Source organism: Meriones unguiculatus, chromosome 1 (genome assembly GCF_030254825.1).
Source record: "Meriones unguiculatus strain TT.TT164.6M chromosome 1, Bangor_MerUng_6.1, whole genome shotgun sequence".
In the NCBI taxonomy this organism is placed as follows: domain Eukaryota; kingdom Metazoa; phylum Chordata; class Mammalia; order Rodentia; family Muridae; genus Meriones; species Meriones unguiculatus.
Window position 1 is genome coordinate 195,762,497 of NC_083349.1, and position 20,439 is coordinate 195,782,935.

The 20,439-nt window shown below is 45.1% G+C and overlaps 1 protein-coding gene across 7 annotated transcripts in view; it reads right to left on the reverse strand.

Moving 5' to 3' along the window:
• Nucleotides 1-10,957: 10,957 nt before the first annotated feature.
• Lrrc49 (leucine rich repeat containing 49) overlaps nucleotides 10,958-20,439 on the reverse strand; it is a 97,475-nt gene continuing 87,993 nt past the window's right edge. For 3 of the 7 annotated variants that reach the window (XM_021641545.2, XM_060375441.1, XM_060375442.1), the window contains 2 exons: nucleotides 16,438-16,591; nucleotides 10,959-11,626 (listed from right to left, as the gene is read on the reverse strand). In XM_021641545.2, coding sequence (XP_021497220.1) covers nucleotides 11,423-11,626; nucleotides 16,438-16,591 — 358 coding nt within the window. In that variant the 3' untranslated portion in view covers nucleotides 10,959-11,422. Of the gene's footprint in view, nucleotides 11,627-16,437; nucleotides 16,592-20,439 lie in introns of all 7 variants that reach the window. The other 4 variants (XM_021641543.2, XM_021641544.2, XM_060375444.1 and 1 more) reach the window with 2 other exon arrangements.

Below are 20,439 nucleotides of genomic sequence, written 5' to 3' on the forward strand. Positions count from 1 at the left end.
CAAATAAACATGTGCCACTAAAATCAAGCAATATTTGAAAGGATAATACATAATTATTCCAGGAATGCAAGGCTGGCTTGAACTTTGAAAAGCTAGTGAGTATAATCAACATCATCAGAACACTAAAGAGAAATCAATCATGTGATCATTTCAGTAAAAGAAGGAGCAAGTTCCACAAAATTCACTATCTTTTGTGATTAAAAAAAATCTCAACAAACTAAGAAAAAAAAACCCTAACTTATTCAATCATTTCAAATCTATAAAAATCCTATTAGGGTGAGATATTGAGCATAGCTAGCCCATGGTTAGGAAAGATAACCATCATCCTTCATTAGACATCGATTCGGCAATCCTGACCTATGCAATAAGACAAGAGGGGAACATAAACAAATTAGGATAGGAAAAGAAGATATAAAGTGTCATTATTTATATAAAAAAAATTTTTTTAATGTGAAAAGTCCTAAGAAAGTAATATGGGATGGCTTTGGGATACAAAGTCAAAATAGCAAACTTACATCATTGAAGCTTTTGGAATAGTTGTTTCCTATAAAGTTGCTGCAGACGTGAAATGAGTCAATACCAAGTATTTGCCCCTATGGGAAAAACACAAGTAGATTCTTGTGAATTGTTTTTCTTTCTGTTTCTTTCAATCAAGCAATCAATGCATTACTTTGTTTTTAAGTGTGTTTCTGCTTAAAGACATCTTTTCAAATGTACACTGCTAGTCTGTTAACACTGAGCTCATGCTCTAAGCAAAGTTTATGTAACACATGACTCTTTTCCAAGACACACATCACAACTTCCTTGCCTATAGGAACCCTAGAGAATGTAGGATCAGTAACTCCGTGGGAGCATCTGAATAGCATAGCAGAATCACCAACACAGAGCACAAAGTGCAGTAAGCATAGTGCCAAAGAGTAAGGGACAGGAGCACCTGCTTGCATCATGAGAACTCAAAGGAGAAGGCAGCTGTGGCTTTGTTTGACTTCTGCTGGGAGCATGTTTACCATGTTTTACCATGTTTACCAGGCATTTTTAAAGCAGCTTGTGCATTTCCGCAATTATTTGGGAAAGTTCTGTGAGTACTGACTTGAAGTTTACAAATATCTTTTATCTAGGAGACAAATTTCCAAATATGGAAGCTTAGAATTATAAGAATCAACAATATAACACAGCTATGTCATTGGACATAGCATTGTAATATACTTTTAATAGATAAAAATGCTGTTATTCAGTTAATAATCAACATGTGTGTCTGTGCATGTATACGTTTATGTGTGCATACACTGGGTGTATACACATGTGTGTACATATTTGTGTAGGGCCAGAGGTCAATGTAAGGAATCTTCACCTGCTCCCCACATCATTCTTTTTTTTTAGATAGAGTCTCTCACCGAATCTACAACTCATCGATCCCTTTAGACAGGGTAGCCAGAAGGTCCGAGGGACCTGCCCATCTCTGCCTGCCCAGGCCTAGAACTGCAGGCATGTGGAGCGATGCCTGGTTTTCACGTGTGTGCTGAGCGTTGAACTCGGATCTTCGCGCTTTCCCGGGAAGCACTTTGCCAACTGCAACGTCTCTCCAGCACAAACAATCAACCTGTAGAGATACTTATTTTGGCTCATGGTTTTGGAGACTTTTGCCCATAGTCTGTTGGTTTTGTTGCTTTGCATCTGAGGTAGTTTTGAAAGCATGGTGGGGAAGGCGTTTACCTCAGGGAGCAAAGAAAGAAGCAAAGTTAGGCTCCACCACCTCCTTCCAGGATAAACACTCCATTTCAGTTTCCTCGTCTGTTAAATGTTCCAGCCCTAACAATCACACACCAGCCAACCACGCCTTTAGCACGCAGCCTTTTGGGAGACAGTGGAAGATTCAAACGACAGCATGCTTAGGAGTAATTTGCCTCAGAATAAAATGTAGTCTTAAAACTTACAGCTAGAAGTGTTTAATTACACAAAGCAACATATCATCTATGATAGCCATGGTTTGAGAGCCTCTCCAGTTCATCGTAGACTGGACAGAGCAACAAATATTTTTAAACAATTATGAGCAAGCAGATTTTAAAATTTATATGGAAATGCAAGATATGGATTAGCTAAAACAACTCTTGAAAATGAAACAAAGTTCACAGTATTATGATACTTCTTTTCGTGACTTACGGAGCGATGTGGTAATCAAGACAGTACAGGCTTTGTGTAAAAAATGAAAAAGGGAAACCAGAAATCTACACAAGTAGATAGGTCAAAGGCGGGCTTTGCTTTTTCTTTTTAAATGACAAGACAGTTCAGTGGGTGAATAAAACCCTTCAAAACAGTCTATATTGGAACAAGTGGGCTTCTGCAGGGGAGGAAAGTAAAGTTTGATGTCTGCCTCACACCATTCACAAAGAAAATTCCAAGATGAGCATGGTAGGTGTATACTTATATCCCCAGCGCCTGGGAGACTGAGGCAGGAGGACCAACAGCTTGGACAACAGTACTGAGTTTGAGTTCAGCCCCAAAACAACAAAAATCCAATCAATCCAAGAAGGGCTGTGGTCCCAACTCTAAAGCTTACAGTGGTCCTCAACCTTCCTGTAGCTGCCCATCTTTAATACAGTCCCTCATGCTGTGGTGACCCCCAACTGTAGGCTTGGATTTTTTTAACCCTACTTCATTTGGGGTTCCTTACGTCTCCTTCTCTCTTCTCCATCCCAATCCTTTCTAACACCCCAACACCAGGTAGGAAAGAAAGAACATTAGTGGGGAAAGGGGGCATGGTTCTCTTTGACTACTTCCTGCTGGTAGGGTTGTGGGGTTCTTAAACACCTCTACCTGCCTTCCAACCCAACCTTAGCTAGGAGAAAGAAGGTTAAAAGCGATGGGGGATGTGGACCTCTTTAGAGCAGTTCCTTGGGGCGATTCCACTCTTTATAGTCAGGATACCAACAGTCCAGTCAAATAGCAAACAGCAACAGCAACCAGGAACTAATAGCACAGCAACCAGGAGCCAACAGCAAACAGCAAAATAGCAAGCAACAGCAGCAACAGTCCTCGTCTGCACCAGCCACAGGAGCTGCAGAGCCAAGGGCAGCCAGAAACAGCCACAGCAACCGTGAAGCTTCTCTGAAGCATTTCTCTTTCATAGCGGCTTGATAGGAAGTGAAGCAAAGCAATGTCAAGCTAAGCAACGTGTATCCTTTTCTCTCTGTGTCTGTGGGCTCCTAATTATACCTTCTATGTTTTTCAGCTGGCCAACCCCCCCCCACACACACACACACTCCCTTCACGAGAGTTTCCTGGTAACAAGGATCCGGAGCCTCTCACCGGGCTGTTTATCAGCTGACAAAGATCATGTGTCTCCCAACGGCTGCTGTCAGCTATGGGCAAAGCATTCCCGCACACCCCACCCTTGAGACTACAACAAAAACATGTCCACACAACACAACCAGAACTGCCACTGCACCCAACCATAAAATCATTTTTGTTGCTGCTTCCTAACTGCAATCTCGCTGCTGTTAGGAACCATAATGTACATACTTTGGGAGGTACATGTTTGCCAAGGGGTTACAGCCCACAGGCTGAGGACCAATTGAGAGCAAGGTTCCATCCGGAAATGGGAGGTAGGAAAAGCATTTTCAGAGCGAGCCTAGAAATCACTCAGAATAGAAATGTATACCCTGCTACTGCATAGAGAACCCACAGAGGACCGTAAATCAGCACTGAAGACAGTTCAAGGCTTTCTATAAACACAGAGCCACAGTCCTGAACACTTCACAAAGGATTTAAAGATGACCACAAAACACACAAAAATGTACCCAACAGAACTCCACATCAGTGAAAACACAATTAAAGCAGTGACAAAATGTTTGGAGCAGCCCCATGAGCATAGCTCACATTGTTTTGAAGCTCACAACAAAAGCTTATAGCTTTGGAGCCTTTGGCCATGACTTCTGCCGGAGGCTGTGTAGACTTGTCAATCCAGGATGAAAAATGCATGGCCATCCCTTCGAAAATTAAACTTGCAACTATTTTGTGACAAGCAGTTGTGCTGCAGAAAATGGTTGCTGCAAAAATGTTTTTACCTATCAGAAGCCAGGCTGGAAAGAGCCCAGCAGAATGCACAATCAACTTGTGATATGCTTACACGAGACACTAGACTCAGAAGGGTCTAGTGGTTCTGCTCTGCAGGGAATGACAGCCGGAGATGCTTCTTCAGGTTGTCTAGAGAGAACTGGCGTGAGCAGGGCATTATTGTTTTCAGCCTGCATTAACTGTGGACTCACTGCATTCTCCTGTGTGCTAACTTGCTTTCCATCACTGCGTTAACACTGTGACTAAAGGTAGCTTGGGGTTCATTGGGTGCTGGGGTTTGGCTAACATAGTCCAGTCAGCCAGTCATCAAGGAGAGTCAGGGCAGACACTCCAGCAGGAGCAGAGGTGCAGGTCACTGCAGAAGGCTGAGGCCTGGTTGCTCCTCATGGCTGCCTTGGCCTGCCTTCTTGTGCCATCCAGGACCACCTGGCCAGGGTGGCAACAACTGTGGTGGGCCCGGCCCTCACTCTTCCATCACCAATCAAGAAAATGCCTCCCAGGTAGGCCAGGCCACTCAAGGGGGCCCTCTCTCAGCTGGCCTCCCTCCTGACCAGGAGACTCTAGATCACTTCACTTTGGCAAAAACAAATCTAGCAGCGCTGTATGTAACCCTCATCTAAATGCAAAGTCCTTCAGTCCTCTTTCCTCTGCACAAGTCACCAAATGTTTTTATGCAGTGTACACGCACAGGCTGACACACACACACATGACTGGCACACACCCCAGAACACATACAACCAGGCACACACACAACTGGGCATATACACACACACATACACACACACATACACACACAAACATACACACACAGACATACACACACAAACATACACACACAACTGGGCATATGCACACACATACACATACATACACACACACATATACACACACAAACATACACACACAAACATACACACACAAGCATACACACACAAACATACACACACAAGCATACACACACAAACATACACACACAAGCATACACACACAAACATACACACACAAGCATACACACACAAACATACACACACAAGCATACACACACAAACATACACACACAACTGGCACACACACATGAATACAAACAACCTGGCACAAACACAATTGGCACACACATGAACATGTTCACACAACCTGGCACACACGAATACAAACACACTATCTGGCATACACGCACAATCTGGCATACACACATGAACACAAACACATAACACACACTACCTGACATACAAACATGAAAACACACAGAACCTGACATATACCCTGTCATATAACACATACACACAACCTGTCATATAAAAATGAACACACAAATACACACTCACATACAACCTGGCATACATACATGAGTGCACACACACACACACACACACACACACACTAACTTTCATAGGCCAGCTCACAAAACCTGAACATTCTGTCAGCGATGGTGTGGGTCAAGTGGACTGTCTGCTTGTGGAGGAATCTAGTAGATCTCCCTTTCTAAAGCAGTGTGACAGGAATGACTACAGATGCAGGTGCTTTAGGCCGGCAGGTCCCGAGCATGCTGTTCACCAGAGCAACAGGTGTGCTCAATGGGAAGCTCTTACTGTCCACTCACAGGCTCAGCCCACAGAGGAACCACAAACAGTAACGAAAAGAAAGCGACCACCACCATCGACGAGGACGGCCCTCAGAAAAAGTGAAAAGAAAATGTAGGGAAAACTGCGTACGATTTATACAAATTTGGAAAATATAAAACTCAATTAAATACACTCCCCATACATTTATGCGCAGCAGGAACAGAAGGGAAACAGGAACAGAAAATCAGCGTGAAATCCAATACAGTGGTTACCTTTAGGGAAGGAGCGGCTTGAGGGCTCGGGTGCTCGTTCTTTATTTGTAATGTGTTATTTTAAGAACCTGAAGCAAATGTGGAAAATATTAAGATCTGTTATGCTTGGTGGTGGAGCTGGGTATTTATTTGAGATACTATTCAGTGTGCATTTCTGCATGCTGAAATATTTCAAGATAAACACTAAGAAGGAGTCCGTTCTCTTATTGCTGAAGTGTAGAAGGCCATAATAAGGAATTCATAGTTTCAGTGTCTCCCAAGAAAACCGATTTCGCTCCCTGGGGAGTGAACTTACTCTCTGGGACTCACTGATTTTCTAGGGCTTTGAATACACTTTGGCTCTTTCAGGGAAGGATTCGAGGTAGCCTGCAGGAAAGGGCATACACCAAGAACTAGGGAGACATAAACACAAGCAGAAGGCCAGGATCAAAGATAACAGATACTCCATCAATACTGGTGACCACAGTGGTGTGATGGAGTTTCCAGCTTGGCTCAGGATTTCCTGCAACAGCAACCACCTCTCCACCTCAGGCTGACCTGGAAAAGCAGGCAAGGAAACTAACCTGTGTTCTTCAAGCTTTAAAATTAACATTTTCCTGAACAGCCTTCTCTCTATTTCTTCTTGGTTTTGCTTTGCTAACTAGCCAGGCCCCTCCTTCACCCTTATTTACTTCTTCCTCTTCGACGCCAACCCCAGAGTAGCTTACTAAGTTTCAGAGCTGGCAGAACTAAAGCCTGGACTTACCCACAGAGGAGATGACTCAGGTATATGCAGGTCTACCATGCAGGCATGGGATCACAGGACAGGGGCTGATTGGGGAGATGGCTCAGTCTGTGACGTGCATGCCATGTGAGCAATGACGACCCGAGTTCAATCCTGAGCACCCATGTGAAGCAGCCAGGATGACGCTGTATTGTAATCTGTTATTACGTTTGCAATCCCAGCGCTGGGGAGGCAGAGAAAGGAGCCCTGAGATCACCTGCAGCCTGTCTAGCCTAACCAGCAAGCTCCAGATGCAGTGAGACACCCTGTCTCATATAGACATATAATATAGGATAAACCTACTAAAATCTAAAGAAACTAATCAAGAGGGAGGACTCTGACTAAAATGCTCAATCCCCATCCTAAAGGAAAAGAGGATGGACATCAGAAGAAGAAGAAAACAGGAAACAAGTTAGGAACCTGCCACAGAGGGCCTCTGAAAGGCTCTGCCCTGCAGACTATCAAAGCAGACTCTGAGACTTATGGCCAACTGTTGGGCAGAGTGCATGGAATCTTATGAAAGAAGTGGGAAATAGTAAGATCTGGAGAGGACAGGAACCCCACAAAGAGAGCAACAGAACCAGAAAATTTGAACACAGGGGTCTTTCCAGAGACTCATACTCCAACCAAGTACCATGCATGGAGATAACCTAGAACCCCTGCACAGATGTAGCCCACGGCAGTTCAGTGTCCAAGTGGGTTCCATAGTAATGGGAACAGGGACTGCCTCTGACATGAACTGATTGGCCTGCTCTTTGATCACCTCCCTTTGAGGGGGGAGCAGCCTTACCAGGCCACAGAAGATGACAATGCAGCCACTCCTGATGAGCTCTGATAGACTAAGATCAGAAGGAAGGAGAGGAAGACCTCCCCTATCAGTGAGCTTGGGGAGGGGCATGGGTGGAGAAGGGGGAGGGAAAGTGGGATTAGGAGGGGAGGAGGGAGGGGCTTATGGGGGGATACAAAGTGAATAAAGTGTAATTAATAAAAGTTAAAAACAAAGTGTGAGTGACGTCAACTTCTGGCCTCCACAGTCACATGCACTAATACACATATGTGAACATCGCTCCACACACCCCCAAAATATAGGAAGATGTGAATTATTATCAACTCTCCTTAAGATTAATTATAATCAAGAAAGTCATAAAGCACTAACAGATGTGACTATATTAAGAAACAAAAGAAAAACCAGTAATTTTCTAAAATGTAAACTAGTATGACACCTGCTGCTAAATGCTGATGGCTCAAAATTTATAACTTAATTCAATCCCAGCGTCTCCTTTCACCTCTACATCCCTAGGGCCACACCCACTAAACACCTGCAGGTGGATATTTGGCCACTCTCTGCTCCTTCTCTGGAGGGGTGTTCTGTATACCACGGCCTCTCGTCTGTGGCTGGCTACTGGGTCTTCCTGTTTGCCAAAGCCAATGCCCCAGGGCCATCAGTCAGCCCTGTTTCTCCTACCCCACATCCTACCAGTTAGTAAATACTATAGCCTCTGCCGATAATGTCAATGCACAGTGCAACCACTCCCTGACACCCCACCACTGCCATCGCGACCCCCCACTGTGTCTTCCTGGATGCTTCCAGTACCTGCTCAGCATGGCCGCTCTAATTCCATTCTTGCACTTGACACTTCAAGCTGATTAGCCATATATGACTGGTAAGAATTTGGCTTGTATTCTTTCTGTTTTGTTCTGTTCTTTTGGTTTTTTTTCGAGACAGAGTTTCTCTGTGTAGTCCTGGCTGTCCTGGACTTGCTTTGTAGACCAGGCTGCTGGCCTCAAACTCACATAGCTCCATCTGCTTCTGACTCCCTGAGTGCTGGGGTTACAGGCATGCACCACCACACCTGGCTACTTGGCCGATATACTTTTCATGTATCTTCACTATATAGCAGTATGTATATGTTCATATGTATTTCATGTAAGTATTTATACTTTATGTCCTTCAGTGTACTATACATATTGGAGAGATTCTGTTTTAAGTTCTCAATATAACAGCAAAACACAAAGCTGGGCAGTGGTGGCACACGCCTTTAATCCCAGCACTTGCAGAGGCAGAAGCAGGAGGATCTCTGTGAGTTCGAAGCCAGCCCAGTCTATAAAGTAAATGCAGGATAGCCAAGGCACAGACAAGTCCTGTCTTAAAAAACTACAACAAACAACCAAACAACCAAAACAACAAAACACAAAAGCAGATCAAAAGGAACACTAAGCAGGAAGCGTATTCTTGAGGTTGGCGAGGAGGCTTGGCCACTAACCCTGATGGAGTTCAATCCCTGGAACCTTCGTGGTGGAAGCAGAGAACAGACTAGTACCCATTGTCATCTGACATCCACATGTATACCTTAGTATGTACACAAACACACATACATACCTACACAATGAACAAAAGTATATAACACACAGAGAGAGACTTTTCTTGACAGTGAAAGCCCTGCATTCTAGTTTGGGCTGAGCTTCCAAGCTTTTCTCTGCCTCAGCTGTTCAATACGCAGATAGGTGTGACTCAAATGCACACATTAAACTGCTGGTTTAAGTAAGAGGGCACCTGCAATGCCCTAGCCACCTAAGACACTGCTCAGCGAGGTTTGGTTTCATGGTCACTATCATTCATCCAGGAGAAAATGTGTCTCACTGTGTTCCCTGGCCTGATCAGGAATGGACCAGGAAAGAGAACAGACTGTGCTAGACCACACAACGGACGTTCGGTGAAGCGCCCTGAGTGGGGAGTTGATGCCAGCTCCATCCTCGGGATCAGCACAGTCACTGCAGAACCTGAAGCAGATCCACGGGTACTTCGAGTGTGCCGCTGGTTCTGCTGAAGCTGACCATGGATGGGCGCAGTGTCTCCCTACTGAGGAGAGACGGGGTGGTTCTACTTTGGGGGTTCAAGGCCAGCCTCTTCTAAATGTGTTCCATTTCTGCTTGAGATCACATCAGGAAACAAAGTGATTCTTTGGCACACAGTAACCTTCCTGGGGTGGTTGTCGGGAGGTCTGTCATTTGTTCTCCTAACCTTATAGCCCTGAAAATCCCAAGCAGAATTTGTCCCAGGGATCTCCACTCACTCTCAACAGAGGACTCCGGGTCACCTGGTGGTCCTTTACTTGAGAGGTGATTATTCTCACCTCAGAACTCTAGTAAGCAAAATGAGCTTTGGGTGTAGAAACTGATGGATAAATGGGTGTAGAAGCTAATGGATAAATGAGAGAGAAAGCCCAGTGTCTAAAACCATGCTCAGAAGAGATGCAGAAAAGGGCATGTTTCACCTTTCTGAGTAATTCTCATCAAAGGAGTAATTATTCCTCCCACCTCTTTAGTACGCCTTTAAGGTGAGCCATCTTCCTGAGGGGTGGTCACTTAACCAGCCTGTTGACCAGCCCAGCTGCGGTCCCAAGTCTCCATCCAGGCCAGGAGAAGATTCCATTCTCTTGGCCAGAAGGAAACAGAAGGAAATGGCTTTCCATTACTGGGTCTGTAACACAATGAAGAAAATGAGTTCAGGTGCATCCCAAGCTAGTAAGGCAATAACTCCTGCTAACCCAGCCTTGTCGTGAAAAAGTCCATGTTCAGGAGCATCATGTTCACTGTCTAGCTGGGGCACTCCTGGAAGAGGCTGGTGGTTCTGGGGAGACCCATGCTCAGGAGCATCATGTTCACCGTCTAGCCGGGGCACTCCTGGGAGAGGCTGGCAGAGGTTCTGGGGAGGTAGGTCTCCTAGGGCTGCAGCAGCAGCAGCACTCAGCTTCCTCGCAGGCCTTTCTGCTGGGCTTTGTTGTCTTACATCTCGCTCTCTTCTCTCTCATGGGGTGTTCTTACTGACACAACAGCTTGTAAGCAGAATCTGAGCGCATTAGGGAGGGGTCCCTTACTGACCTGAAAGACTGGCTTCCTGAGGTTGTATCACCATCTCTTCTTATCAGAATGGGCCAGCTCAAACCCCTCATCATCTTATTTTCCTGTTTGATTTTCAAATTGAACTTAAAAACTAGAATCTTCCGCCCTAATATTTCCGAAGGGTGGGTATGCACACAGCCTATGAAGAGAGGCCTGCAGTGGCCAACGGCAGGACGAAACACCGCTCGGAGGAGCGCGTCACACACGACTGCATCTCCCATCCTCTCCAGAGGCGTTCAGACCAAGCATCCTCTTCCTTTCAGCCACAGTGCTCGCCTGTGGTGCCCTGAGGTGCCTGAACCAGCCTCCTCTTCCCGGAGGACTAGCTGAGCAGCAGAGATCCCAGCAACAGGAGAGCATAACCCCACAAGACATTGGACATATTTTTTTTACTAATGTATTTATTCTTCACTCATAAAAAAGAACATATGCTTGGCTTTGAAATCATGACATAAAATAAAAAGGCAAAAGAGAGAGAGAGAGAGAGAGAGAGAGAGAGAGAGAGAGAGAGAGAGAGAAAGTCTCAGCTAGAGGGTGGTAGAGGCATCTCATGCTAGCCCATCAGCAGACTGCACGCTTGGGGCTGGAGCAGGCGCACCAGTCCGAGCAGGAGCTGAAGAAGCATTTCCGTCCCAGCAGCGAGGCCTGCTCCAGTCGCGGCCATGTGTGGTCAGCATGCGTGACAAAGGAGCCCTCCCTCTCCCTGGCTCTCCTCTCCTCTGACAGTGTAGGGATGAGGCTGTGACGCCCTCTTTTCAGTCTGTGGGTAGTGGTGTTGTCTGCGCATGTCCAACCAGCACCCTGGCAAACTTTCACGGAGCTCTGATGGCCAGGTCGCCGGTGCAGGACTACTTCTGGTCGGTGATCTGCTGCAGGCAGAGCTTCATATAGGAGTCCTTGTTGCGGATCTCGATGACAGCGTCCCTCACCAGCTCAATGAACATCTGTGGCCACAGCTTTTGCAGAGCCTCGTTCTTCATGTTGATGGCCGTGGCCTCCTTCACAAGATCTTCTACATACATCTTGCAGAACTTCTTCTTGTCCTTTATTTCCTGTTAAGAAAAGAAAAATTTACATTAAATCATAATGAATCCAAAAGCCAAATCAGTAACTAACAGTATCAGAGAAGCTTAGAATAATCTGCTCTGACCCCCATTCCTCTCCTGCCACGCTCCTTCAGGGCAGAATTCTCTCCCCGCAGCTCGTGACGGAGGGCTCTACCTCGGTAGGCAGCAAACAAGGCCTGACTGTCTTCCAGTCCCCTGTCTCATTTGAGCATGGGGCTTTCCAGAGGTGAGAGTGCTGGGGTACTGAGGCTGAGCACTCTAACCAGTCTGGGGTTAGCCACTATCTGTATAACCCTTTATACTCACACTTTGAGTTTACTCTCTAGTATAGAAAAGTACAGAACACCACAGTGTAGCCCAGACCGTTTGAACAAAGTCTGAGAAAAGTGCCAAAGAGGAAGAACAAATACCGTAAGCCAGGACCCACGCCAGGCCACTGCCATGGAAGCAGCAGCATCCTCACCCAGCTGCTGGGTCTGGCAGTCTGAAGATGACAAAGCAGCTTCTAAAGACAGCAGGGCGAGTTTGGGCCAGACAACATTTGGGCATTCAACTTCAATTTCAATAAAGCTATTCTGTTGGGATTGGGGATCTAGCTCCAGTGGTAGAGGTTTTTAGTCTAGTTTGCGTGAAGACCCTGGGTCTGATTCCCAATACACACACACGCACACGCACATGCATACACTCAGTATTTATTTTGTTTTATTAGAAGAAAAAGTTGACGCAAAGTATGTCTATTCCTGTCTTGCCTTAACTACATGTGATGATGAGAATTATATTCTAAGTAACTTGCGCTGATCAAGGTTAAATGCTGAAAAGAAATTTAAGGAAAAGATTAATTTAAACCTCAAACTCAAAGCACAAAAATTCTTAGATGAACTAAATTAATGAACAAAGTGAAATGGCTAGCCAGCCAGTGTCTAGAGAGGGCAGCCCCTGTACTAGGACATCTTCAGCAAACACAGGAAACAGTTGAACCTGGGCTGGGCACTCAGGAGGCTGCAGCAATCCGGCAGCTGTCAGGAACTCACAACTCAACCCTGGACAATTCCTGAGCTTCCAGTTTTCCTTGCCTGTCTAGAAGGAGAACTGGGCCCTTTAAAGTCTCTTAAATCTTGCCTGGATGAGGCAGAAGAATGGACCAATAGGTGAGCCTCAAGCAACAGGACGAGCAATGAAAAGGACTGTTTAGCCTGATTTGTGGGCAGCTCACCTCCATGAATTTTCCCAGCCACTCGGTGCACACAGGAGAGAGGGGCTGAGCCCTTTTGCTGCACTGGGGTAAATGCTTTTCAAGATGTGGGGTGCAGGGTGGAGAGAAGGAATGCTGGGCTGTGAGTCAAGAGGCAGAGATTAAGGGACGCGGGCAAGTTCTACCAGCAGTAAGTGGTGATCAGGGCGCAAGGCCAGCTCTCCTGACGGCTAGCTTGGTGCCTGTCCCACCGTGGCTTGTGGCTTCAGGTTTCTTTCTTCACCTTTGAGATTTCTCAGAATAGGAGCCGACATCTCCTCACATTACTTCCTCGTTGTGTTTTTGTTGATCAAGCCACTTTAATCCAGACTTGTTTGTTTGATTCTGCTGAAGCTATTTCCATTAAAATGTGACCTTGACTGCCAAATTTATAAAGAAAACCTCCCTGTATAGTTGGTCATTTGGAGTGTTCAAAAGCCACATCTACACAACCAAGACTGTAAGGTCTCCTCCTAATTTTTAAAATTAAAATTTCATGGGCTGGAGAGATGGCTCAGCACTTAAGAGAACTGTCTGCTCTTCCAAAGGACCGGGGTTCAATTCCCAGCAACCACATGGCAGCTCACAACTGTCTGTAATGCCAATTTCAAGGGATCTGACACCTTCACACATAAAATGAAAAATTAAAACGTCAAAGTTTTAATTATTCTATTTGGGCTTTTATTTGATCTGGACTTAACTTTTTGTTGCACGTTAAGAATGGGTTCAGGACATTTTCCTCAGCGTTAGTTATGACGTAGACTGCCAGTCTGCAATGGCTGCTGCCTGCCTAAGTCACCTATGTATGCATAGGGTCACTTGCTTTGGTTCTGTGTTGTCCAATGTCTATTCCTGTCTTGCCTTAACTATAACATTGTTCTACTTGGCTCTTGTCAACCTGACACAATCCAGAGACACCTGGGAACAAAAATCTCAACTGAGAAAATGCCTTCTCCATTAGATTGGTCTGTAGGCAAACGTACATGCCATTTTCTCCATTGATTGATGCTGGAGGGCTCAACCCAGGGCTGGCTGTCATAGGTGGCCTAAGATAGCAGGCTGAGCAAGCCATTGGAAACAAGGGAGTAAGGAGCACCCCACCGTGGCGCCTGTCCAGTTTGCCTCCAGTTTCTTCCTTGAGCTCCTGCCCTGATGTCCCTGGATGAAGAACCACAGGCTGTGAGACAAACTAAACCCACTCCTCCCCAAGTAGCTTTGGCCAGTGTTTCAGCAACGGACACCTAACTAGACACATACCCTCACCATAGTTACTCGGTGTCCGGCAAAACACCCTTACTCCGAGATGCTTAACGCTCTAGTTCCATCTGATAACTTTCAGGGTCAAATAACCCTGCACAAACTTGAACTAGGACTGCGCTATATCCACCGACTTAGGAAGATTTAGCGCTGTTTCTCTGAATATAAACTTTCCAGTTCTTCTTCAGTGACCGGCAGCAAAGCTCAGTTTCTCCCAGTAAGGGCATGCATGTATGGTTTGGTTCGTGTGTCGGCTGAAGTGGATGCGTGTGCTTTCCCCGCTGCTCCCCACTCTATTTTCTGAGGTGGGGGTCTCTCGCTGAGTCAGGAAGGCTGGCTGGACAGCCAGCCCCAGGGCTGAGACTACAGCCGCACACCACCTCATCAGGCTTTGTATGCTGGTTTGGGATCCCAGTTCAAGCCTTCATGCCCGTGAGGCAAACACTCTGCTGACTGCGCTGTCTCCAGTCCCAGCTTATAATTATTCTCTTATCTGTCCCAGTACATGCTAACATGCTAGATTCACCTCTACACTGGCTGTAAGGTTTGTAACCCATTTAATGTGCTTCTGTATTCTGCTTGATGTTTTATTTCTTCATTCGTGTGTGTGAAGCTGGACCTAAAAATGTTCGTGTGCTAGGGACCAAACTCAGGTCCTCTGCAAGAACAGCACATGTGCCTCACTGCTGAGCTGTCTCTCCAGCCCCAACTTGGTATTTTAAAGTATTTTTGCATCAGTATGTCTAAGTATCTGGCTTTTCTTCTTGTAGCAATTTTAGTGGATTTTGGAGTAAATGCTGTGTTCTCTACCTTGAGAAAACAGTTTTCCTTTTTAAAACTTTCCTCAAAAAACTAAAAATTAAAATTCACAGAGACCTGTTTTTTTTTTTTAGGCCACTGACTTGGCAGATTTCCCTATGAAATTGTCCCTGTCTGCATGCAGCAATTTTACATTTTTTAAAAAATCCTTTCATGAGAATTTGTATATTTAGACTCTCTAAGTATATGTATATATTAATTATTTGACTCACAGGACCAACTATCCTTAGGAAGAGGACTCATAATCCTGACAGCCTGGCTTTCATTTCCCTCTTTTGGCAAAACCAAGAAGTCCTTATCAGCTGACATTCTGCTCTCAGCCTCTTCCTGCCAGCTCCATGTCTCACTTGACACCTTCTTTGAAGCACTGAACTTCTTTTCGCCTGCTCTGCTCAACTACAGAAACACGACTGTGGAGGTGAGTATGCGTGATGCCAGGAAGCACCCTCCGCCCTGCGCACATGCTCCACGGAGTTTCCCAGGCCTCCCACACTAGGACTTACGGCAGGAGAGAGCACCCTTCAGGACGCAGCAGAAGCCCACAGGCTTCTGTGGATTATGTCTGAAACCCAAACGTGCTTCCAACTGAGGGCAGAGTGAAGGGAAAGGGGAAAACCAGAAACTCCAACTAAGTTCCAATTAAAGAAAGTGCTAGCCGCTCCCCAGCGCATTTCCTCTCTGGCACCAGCATGTGCGTGCACTGTCAGGCGCACTGGTCTTCATGCAGAGGTCAGAGCTGCCAGATGAACACCTGAAGGCCACCTGCCTAAATTCTACTTCTAATTTATATATACACTTGTGAACCTCTCTTCTCCCTCTCTGTTTACAGCTGTATCTAACTTGTCTGAAGAGCTGCAGACATTGAGACAGACCTCATGCAGTGCCTCATACACGCTTTCTTGCTCTCTGGTCTCTCACCTCACAGGTCTGCTGCAGCATGGCACTCTCTGGCTGTTTACCTGGGAGTGCCATCAAGGCAGATGCTGCATGCGTCCTGCGCTGCGGCTCTAGCCACACAATGCTGCTTCCCCTCAGCAAACCTAAGAAGAGCATGGTCATATGCCCCCTCTCCTCCCACTAAGATGCTCTGATCAGACGGAAGCAGCATGCAGTGTGACTAGGACATTTATGGTATTGGATAAAAAGCATAAACTAAACACCATCAGCCAAGCCCAGAGCTCTGGAGCGGAGAGTCTGCTGTGTCCTTTGTTGCTCTGGCTCCAGCTGGACAAACATGGAAGCCTTTCTCCCCTTTCTCTTAATTGAGGTAGATCAGGTGTGTGGGGCCTATTTTAATCCAGATTTTTGGTGCAGTTCTTTCGACAATGCCTTTGAGCTGCGATGGAAACCTGGGAGCCAGAGGCGCCTCTCAAGCTTGCTGTCCTCCTAGGTTCTGCCGCTCTCCCCAGCACTGTGTGTAAGGAGGACCGAGCGCACAGCCCAGCCCTCGTGAGCACCCGTGCTGGAGCCACAGGCCCTGGAACTGTACCTCCAGCTTCTCGTGGTAGAATTCTCTGGTGGTGTAATTCAGTGTCGCGCGGTTCGTGTTTTCCCCAATGAGCCTTTTGCTGTCGCTGTTCTCCTCACTGATGATGCCAGGTTTTTTACCTTTGCTTTCGAGCAGATATCGGAATTGCTTTTTCCTGCAGAAGATAGTAAAGGGACGCAGAGTTACTCATCAGAATAAAAAGATCACGCACAACTTTTGCTGATGTCAGAAGGAGTGAATGCTTTGCTGAAGACCAGATTTGTGAGTCTGAATAGTTATGTTTGAGCTCAGCTTAGTACCCCAATATTTCCATTAATTAAGGTGTTTGATGCACATGATTTATTTGTTTTGAGGCATGGCCTCGCCATTGTAGCCCAGCTGCCTTCAAACTCCCTGTCCTTCCGCCTGGCCTCCTGAGGTGATGACTTGTGACAGCATGCTGAGCTCCACCTATGTGCTTTTGTTCTGTGACGGCTAACTATCAACATTAACACCTCACAAACATTTCTACAGTGATAAAAGGACTCCACCTTAACAGGAAACAATTTAAAAACTGAATCAAAGCATAAGCCAATGAAAAAGATGGAGGGCCAAACCACAGTCTTCATAGATATAAGACATGCTAGTTTGCTCATATAACCACATACAAAGCTCAGGGTTCTTTTGTTCACCTGAGTTATATTCCTAGCTAGGAAATCAAATTAAGTGTGGAGTTAACATTAAGTGATACCAAAAGCAGTGAGAATCCCCACACATGATGGCAGAAAGCTAGGTGACGGACAGAGGCATCTGGGGATCACAAAGGGAACACCAATGGCTTCTGGAGCATCATAGAGCTCTCTACCCCGAATCCCATGGGGCTGCAGCTCATCTCACATGAGTCCCTTTTCCACTACTCAGGATGCCTCTGAGAACTCATAATATGACTTCACTGGGAACTACAGACTGAGAGCAGAAACTCTTCTTTCTTTCTCTAATTTAAAAGGATAGTGTGGTCATACAGTGGATTATTACACTGATGGATTTCTGTATAATGACTCTGCATACCTGGGATGAAGCCTACTTGGTCATGGTGGATGGTATTTTTGATGTGTCCTTAGATTTGGTTTGTGAGAATTTTACTGAGTATTTTTGCATCAATGTTTGTAAGGGAAATTGGTCTGAAATCCTCTTTCTTTGTGGGTCTTTGTGTGGTTTAGGTATCAAGGTGACTGTGGCCTCAGAGAATGAGTTCTGTTCCTTCTGTTTCTATTTTGTGGAGTAGTTTGAAGAGTATTGGTATTAGCTCTTCTTTGAAGGTCTGGTAGAATTCTGCACTGAAACCATCTGGCCCTGGACCTAGGCCCCCTGCTCAGATGTAGCCCATAGGCACCTCAGTCTCCATGTGGGTAAGGGGACCAGGGCCTGTCTCTGACATGGACTCTGGTACATGCTCCTCCATCACTTCCCCTGGCAGGGCGGAAGAATGCCAGGCCACAGAGGAAGAGAATGTAAGCAGTCCTGAAGAGAAATAGTCTGTGCCCAGTTGGTAAGAGAGGACTAGTGGAGGGGCATGAGGGGGAAGAGGAAGAGAGAGAGGGACCTGGGGGAGATAAGGAAGGGGCTACAGTCAGGATGTAAAGTGAATAATTTTAAAAAGTAAAGTGATGTATTTTAGAAAACTGGAGAGGGATACATTTTGAGTATAAGGAAATATCTACGGTTAATAATGCTATATAAATATCCAGTATTTGCATTCAACACATTTGAAGGTAAAATCATAATTTTAATAAGTGAATGGAAGTCAACTGTGATGCGGATCACAATTTTCCTCACCCGTCTCTTTTACAAGATGTTTACAGAGCATACTTTCCCCACTTCCATTTAAAAAAAAAAGATCTATTTGCTTTTATGTGCTTTTTTTTACTGATTTTTTAATTACAAAAGTAATGTCCACACACACTTTATATTACCTTTTAAACTTTTAAATGTGTGTGTGTGTACGCCAGCACACACACGCATGAATGTGGGTGCTAGAGAAGGCCAGAAAGGAGGGTTGGATCCCCTGGAGCTGGAACTGCATAGGACTGTGGCCAGACCCACGTGGGTGCTGGGGACTGAGCTCCGGTCCTCTACCAGATCAGTACACGCTCTTAACCACTGAGCTATTTCTCTGGCCCCTTCTATATGTTTTATTAGACTTTTAAAATAGAGAGCTCCATTTTATTTTAAACATTTTTTCATTTAACTTTCTTCTGTTCTTTTTCTAATGTTCTGAAATAAATATTTAGATCATTAATTTTCAACCTTTACTCTTTCTAATATGTCCAGTTCAAGTCTGACATGTTTCTGTCTAGCAGTGTATTATTGATCCCGTAAGTTTGTCAAGATAGTATTTTCATTATATTTCAGTACAAATTACTTGCATAATTCCATTAGAAAATTCCCTTTGACTTGTGGGTTATTCAGCAGTCTGTCTCTTTACTTCCAAATACGTTGGCATTTTCAAGTTACCCTTCTGTAGTTGGGTTAAACGTCATTGCATTCTTACCAGAAAACACAGGCCACGTGGTTTCAGTCCTTCGAGGTCTGTTGACATATGCTTTGTGGACTCCATTGGTCAGCTTTATTAACTATTCCACCTCCCTCCTTCTTTCCCCTTCTATCTTTTCTTCCCCTTCTTTTTCTTTCTTTTTAGTTTTCCTCTCTCTCTACCTTCTCCAATTCCTGAACAAAAAATGCTAGTAAAACTTTGGAACTGGGTGCGGGTGTGTTTGGTCAGAAGACAAGAACACTAGCTGCTTTTTCAGAGGACTCGGGTTTGATGCTCAGCACCTACTGGCTGATAACAACTGTCTGCGACTGCAGGTTCCTATGTCTCCAAACCCTCTTCCGCCCTCTTAGGACACTACACACATGTGGGGCACAGACATACATGTAGGCAGAACATTCATGCACATAAAATTAAAACAGATCTTTAAAAAATAGTAATAATACTGAAGAAACTATGCATGCACACATGGACACATGTACATACACACACATAGCACATACACTTATGGACACACACACACACCTTTGGAACTGCAGGTATGAAGACTATTTTCATACTGAGATGGCCAGGGGATAGAGGCACTAACACTGTAAGAGGGGCTGGCACCACAGCGATGGGCACTCCTGTGTGACTCTAATGTGCTGGTCTAGCAGATCGTGTCGCCACTGTGTCAGCCTGACGGAGGATCTTGGTTTATTACGGTACATTCGGATAACTTCCGACAGCCCGAGTGGAGTGGGCCTATGCCGGGAGCGATAACGCCTTTACTCATCAACTTCTTTTTCCTGGTTTTTATTTTATTTTAAATGTCATGTTGCCTCTCTGAGTCCTTCCGCTTGCTTTTGCTTCAACTTAGGGATTTTTCTAGGTCCTTGAAGGGAACCTCTTTCATTACTTTCTTTCTCATCTTTTATTAAGTACACTAAAGACACATACATCATTTCCTCTCAGTGCAGCTCTGGTCATATCCCAGGGGTTCAAACACACAGAGTTCTACCTGTTAAGTGCACTCACATACTTAGTATTTCAGCTTGAATTTCTTCCTCAATTCAAAAGAGCTGAAATACTTCTAAAGTGCAACACAAGGAGGAAAATGCTGTACCAGGAGCTACTGCTTTGTATTCTAACCTAAAACACAGTAAAAAAGAGAAAGTGCTTTCAACATGCTTTTTAAAAATGAGAATTAAAAAATAAAACCATACAAGCGGGACAATCACTAACGAGAATCCACGCAGTCCACACATACACAGGCAACTTTAAAAATCTTTTTCCTATTTAACACTTACAGACAATTGTTCTTTAAAAAACAAAAACCAAGCCCAAACTCCAAAACAAATATAGAAAAGTATCCTGAGGATTTTTGAACTATATACCCCATCTTCACAACTGGAGCCTGCACACAACTGTTCTCTCCTTGGGGCTTTCTGTTCTGGGACAACACAGCCTGCTCTAGTCCCATTTCTTTGCTG